Source organism: Pongo abelii, chromosome 11, assembly GCF_028885655.2.
Source record: "Pongo abelii isolate AG06213 chromosome 11, NHGRI_mPonAbe1-v2.0_pri, whole genome shotgun sequence".
NCBI lineage: Eukaryota > Metazoa > Chordata > Mammalia > Primates > Hominidae > Pongo > Pongo abelii.
This window is the reverse complement of record NC_071996.2, coordinates 61,759,665-61,765,664: the sequence shown is the minus strand read 5'-3', so window position 1 is coordinate 61,765,664 and position 6,000 is coordinate 61,759,665. Positions and strand designations below refer to the sequence as shown.

General features: G+C 36.3%; 1 protein-coding gene across 3 annotated transcripts in view; it reads left to right on the top strand.

The window, feature by feature from the left end:
- The first annotated feature begins 264 nt into the window (after positions 1–264).
- WDSUB1 (WD repeat, sterile alpha motif and U-box domain containing 1) overlaps positions 265–6,000 on the top strand; it is a 67,107-nt gene continuing 61,371 nt past the window's right edge. The window contains exon 1 of one of the 3 annotated variants that reach the window (XM_054548969.2): positions 265–438. In XM_054548969.2, the coding sequence (XP_054404944.1) occupies positions 346–438 (93 nt within the window). In that variant the 5' untranslated portion in view covers positions 265–345. The remainder of the gene's footprint in view (positions 439–6,000) is intronic. The other 2 variants (XM_054548970.2, XM_054548965.2) reach the window with 2 other exon arrangements.

Here is a 6,000-nt window from a genome sequence, read left to right as displayed (position 1 = left end):
AAAAAAAAAAAAAATCACTTTTCAGCCTTTTGGCTAAGATCAAGTGTAAAAAATTGTGATACAATACACATAACATAAAATTTATCATCTTAATCATTTTTAAGTGTACAGTTCACTGGTAGTTAGTGTGTTCACATTGTTGTACAACCATAACCACCATCCATCCCCAGAATTCTTTTCATCTTGCAAACCTGAAACTCACTATTTTATTGAGGATTTTTGCACCTATATTCATCAGGGATATTGGCCTGAAGTTTTCTTTTTTTTGTTCTATCTCTGCCAGGTTTTTCTATTAGGATGATGCTGGCCTCATAAAATGAGTTAGGGAGGAGTCCCTCCTTTTCAATGGACTGGAATCGTTCCCGTAGAAATGGTACCAGCTCTCCTTTGTACCTCTGGTATAACTCAGCTGTAAATTCATCTGGTCCTGGGCTTTTGGTAAGCTAAATACCGCCTCAATTTCAGAACTTGTTATTGGTCTATTCGGGTATTCAATTTCTTCCTGATTCAGTTTTGGGATGGTGTATGTGTCCAGGAATTTATCCATTTCTTCTAGATTTTCCAGTTTATGTGCACAGATGTATTTGTAGTATTCTCTAATGCTTGTTTGGATTTCTGTAGGGTCAGTGGTCATTTCTCCCTTATCATTTCTGATTGTGTCTATTAGATTTTTCTCTCTTTTCTTCATTAGTCTAGCTAGCAGTCTATTAATTTTTTCAAAAAACCAGCTCCTGAATCCGTTGATTTTTTGAAGGGGTTTCTGTATCTTTATCTCCTTCGGTTCTGCTCTGATCTTGGTTATTTCCTGTCTTCTGCTAGGTTTGGGGTTTGTTTGCTCTTGGTTCTTTAGTTCTTTTAGTTGTGATGTTAGGTTGTTGTTTTGAGGTCTTTCTAGCTTAAATTTCCCTCTTGACACTGCTTTAGCTGCATCCCAGAGATTCTGGTACACCGTCTCATTGTTCTCATTGGTTTCAAAGAACTTCTTGATTTCTGCCTTAATTTCATTATTTACCCAGGAGTCATTCAGGAACAGGTTGTTCAATTTCCATGCAGTGTGTGGTTTTGAGTGAGTTTATTAGTCTTGAGTTCTAATGTGATCGTGCTGTGGTCTGGGAGACTGTTAGGATTTCAGTTCTTCTGCATTTGATGAGGAGTGTTTTACTTCCTATCATGTGATCAATTTTAGAGTAAGTGCCATGTGGTGATGAGAAGAATATATATGTTCTGTTGTTTTTGGGTGGAGAGCTCTGTAGATATCTATCAGGCCTGCTTGATCCAGAACTGAGTTCAGGTCCTGAATATCTTTGTTAATTTTCTGTCTTGATGATCTAATATTGTCAGTGAGGTGTTAACATCTGCAACTATCGTTATGTGGGAGTCTATGTCTCTTTGTAGGCCTCTAAGAACTTGCTTTATGAATCTGGGTGCTCTTGTATTGGGTGCATATATATTTACAATAGTTAGCTCTTCTTATTGAATTGAATCCTTTACCATTACATAATGCCCTTCTTTGTCTTTTTTAATATTTGTTGGTTTAAAGTCTGTTTTGTCAGAAACTAGGATTGTGACCTCTGCTTTTTTCTGTTTTTCATGTGCTTGGTAAATTTTCCTCCATCCCTTTATTTTGAGCCTACGTGTGTCTTTACACGTGAGATAGGTCTCTTGAAGACAGCATACCAATTGGTCTTGACTCTACTCATCTTGTCATTCTGTGTCTTTTAATTGGGGGCATTTAGCCCATTTTCATTTAAGGTTAATGTTATTATGTGTGAATTTGATCCTGTCATGATGATGCTAGCTGGTTATTTTGCAGACTTGTTATGTGGTTGCTTCATAGTGTCACTGGTCTGTGTATTTCGGACCTTTAGGACATAGGCACAGGCAAAGATATCATGACCAAAATGCCAAAGATAATTGCAACAAAAGCAAAAATTGACAAATGGGATCTAATTTAATGAAAGAGCTTCACATAGCACAGAAAAAAAAAAAAAGAACCACTATCATCAGAGTGAAAAGACAACCTACAGAATGGGAGAAAATTTTTGCAATCTATCTATCTGACAAAGGCCTAATATTCAGAGTCTAAAAAGAACTTAAACATATTTACAAGAACGAGACAACCCCATTAAAAAATGGGCAAAGAGACGAGTGTGGTGGCTCATGCCTGTAATCCCAGCACTTTGGGAGGCAGAGGCGGGCAGATCACTTGAGGTCAGGAGTTCAAGACCAGCCTGGCCAATATGGTGAAACCCTGTCTCTATTAAAAATACGAAAATTACCCAGGCATGGTGGCGTGTGCCTGTAATCCCCACAACTCGGGAGGCTGAGGCAGGAGAATCGCTTGAACCCGGGGAAAAAGGAACACTTTTACACAGTTGGTGGGAGTGTAAATTAGTTCAACCATTGTGGAAGACAGTGTGGTGATTCCTCAAAGACATAGAAGCAGAAATACAATTTGACCCAGTAATCTCATTACTGTATATATACCCAAAGGAATATAAATTATTCTATTATAAAGATACATGCCCATGTATGTTCATTGCAGCACTATTCACAACAGCAGAGACATGGAATCAACCCAAATGCCCATCAATGATAGACTGAATAAAGAAAATGTGGTATGTATCCACTATGGAATACTATGCAGCCATAAAAAGGAACAAGATCCTGTTCTTTGCAGGGACAGGGATGAAGCTGGAAGCTGTTATCCTTAGCAAACTAACACAGGAACAGAAAATCAATCACCAAATGTTCTCACTTATAAGTCAAAGCTGATCGATGAGAACACATGGGAACATGAGGGGAACAACACTCACTGAGGCCTGTCAGTGGGGTGGAGCCAATGGGAGAGCATCAGGAAGAATAGCTAACGGATGCTGGGCCTAACACCTAGATGATGGGTTGATCTATGCAGCAAACCACTATGGCACATGTTTACCTATGTAACAAACCTGCACATCCTGCACATGTACCAAGAACTTAAAATAAAAGTTGAAGAAAAAAAAATACAATGTGGAGGCAAACACTGAGAATGCCCATCTGAGACTCTTAAGCAGTAGCTCTCCAGACTAGCTGGAGTATTATGTGAAGAAAGATACAGTTATCTTATACACCCAAATCAAATAACCAACTTTCCTTGCTCAAATTCCTCACTCAGCAAGAACCTTTCTATTCAGTTGGCTTTCCATCTAGCTCACCTTCAGGGAGAGATTGCAGCAGACAAGTTCATATGGCAGAAAGCTCTTATTAAAATTAATGTACAGCATAGTGACTATAGTTAATGATACTATATTATGTACTTGAAATTTGATAAGAGAGATCTTAAATGTTCTCACCACACCCACCCACCCACACACACACCCATACACACACACACACACACACATACACACACATGGTAACAATGTGAGGTGATGGATATGTTAATTAGCTTGATTATGGTAATCATTTCACAATGTATACATATATCAAAACAGTACTTTGTATATCTTAATATATATAATTTTGATTTGTTAAAAAAAACCCTGAAACTCTATACTCGTTAAATAATAACTCACCATTCTCCCTTTCTCCAAGTCCCTGGAAATAACCATTCTACTTTCTGTCTATGAATTTGACTACTCTAGGTACCTCATATAAGTGAAAGTATACAGTATTTGCCAACAAAATGGACAAAGTTTTAGCTAGACTGAGAAAAACAAGACACAAATTACTGAAGTCAGGAATGAAAGAGAATACATTACTACTGACCTTACAAAAATAAATAAAAAGGAGTATAAGTGAATACTATGATCAAGTGAATCCCAACAAATTAGATGACTTAGGTGTAAATGGACAAATTCTTAGAAGACACCATGTACTGCAAGTCAGTCAAGGAGATAAAGTGACTAGAACTATAACAAGGAAACAGACAGAATTAATGAGAATTTTAAAAAGTTTTCACAAAGAAAAGCCCAGACCCAAATGGCTTCACCACTGAATTCTGCCAAACATTTAGAGAAGAACTAATACCAATTCTTCATGAATGATTCCAAAATATTTGGAGAAGGGATTACTTCCCAACTCATTTTATGAGGCCAGTATTATCCTAATACAAAAATGAAATGACATCACAAGAGAAGAAAACTAGAGGCCAATATCTCTTATGAGATTATAGGTGCAAAAATCCTCAACAAAATATTAGCAAACTAAATCCATCAACATATAAAAATAATTATATGCCATAACCAAGTAGGATTTATTCTAGGAATAAAAGATTGGTTTAATGTCCAAATAATTAATGTAATACACTATGTCAATAGAATAAAAACAAAAACCCCATGATCATCTCAATAGGTTCAGAAAAAAATCATTTAATAAAATCTTACACCTTTTTGTGATAAAATACTCAACAAAGTAAGACAGAATAGAACTTCCCCAACCAGATGAAGGATATTGACAAAACACCCACAGCTAACATCAGACTTAATAATGAAACACTCAGTGCTTTCCCCTTAATATAAGCAAGAAATAAGCAAGTCATATACTTCTAGTCAACATTGTACTGGAGGATCTAGCCAGGACAGTTAGGCAAGAAAAGGAAACAAAAGGCATCCAGACTGGGAAAAAAGAGTAAAACTAACTATCTCTATTTTACAGTGGATATATTCCTATACAGAGAAAATCCTAATAAATACACACACACAAAAAAACTATTATAACTAAAAAACAGGTTCAACAAGGTTGCAGAATATAAGCTAATAGACAAAAATCAATTGTATTTCTGTATACAGCAGGTCTTTGAATAACGTCAGTTCCTTCTACATTGTTTCATTATAAGAATGAGAAAAAAAAATTGATTCCACCGGAGCCGCTATCCCGTTTGGAGCTAGCACATTCTCCCTTTGTTGTGTGGGTTTTCTCCAGGTATTCTGTTTTCTCCCACCTCCCAAAGATGTGCACATTAGGTTAAATGGTGTGTCTGAATTGCCTTAGTCTGAGTGAGGGTGGTGTGTGTGAGTGCACCCGGCGACGGAATGTTGTCCTGTCCAGGGCTGGTTCTCGCTTCAAGCCCTGAACTGCTGAGATAGGCTCTGGCCACCTGTGCCCCTGAACTGGAATCAGCAGGTAAATAATTACCTTACTTGTTTTTTATGAATCTGTCTTAAATGTATGGATAGCTCACATTTATTTCAATGTTTAATATTATTACAAGTGTTTTGGTCTTTATTTAGAAGTTTGGTGATGTTTTTGTGACGAGAAATATGCTGTAGGAATTTAATTCTTGTTTCTATCAATTAACCTATGGCAAAGTTTGTTTCATTATACATCATTTCACTTAAAGCTGCAATTTCCAAGTATGCATCCATAATGTTAAGTGAGGACTTACTGTGTTAGCAATGAAAGAATCTGAAAATGAAATTAATAAAATAATTCCATTGGTAATATCATCAAAAAGAACAAAATACTTAGAAATAAATGTAACAAATGAAGTATAAAACTTGTGCCATAAAAACTATAAAACACTGTGGAAAGAAATGAAAGAAAACCTAAATAAACAGAAAGACAAACCATTTTTACAGTTGAAAGACTTAATATTGTCAAGATGACAATAATCCCCAAGTTGATCTACAGATTCAACACAATCTCTATTAAAATCTCAGATAGCTTTTGTGTGTGTGTGGAAATTGACAAGCCGTTTCTAAAACTCACATGGAAATGTAAGGGGCCAAGAATAGCCACAACAATCTTGAAAGAGAATACCTTCATGAAAGTTGGAGGATCACATGTGCCGAGTTGAAAACTTACTAAAAACTACAGTAATCAACACAGTGTGGCAGTGCATAAGGATAGACATATAAATCAATGAAACAGAACTGAGAGTCCAAAAATAAATCCTTATCTTTATGTCCAATTGATTTGAAAATGGTGCGAAGACAATTCAACAGGAGAAACAGCCTTTTTAACAAATGGTGCTAAGATAACTGGATACCTACATGCAAAAGAATAAAGTTGGATTTC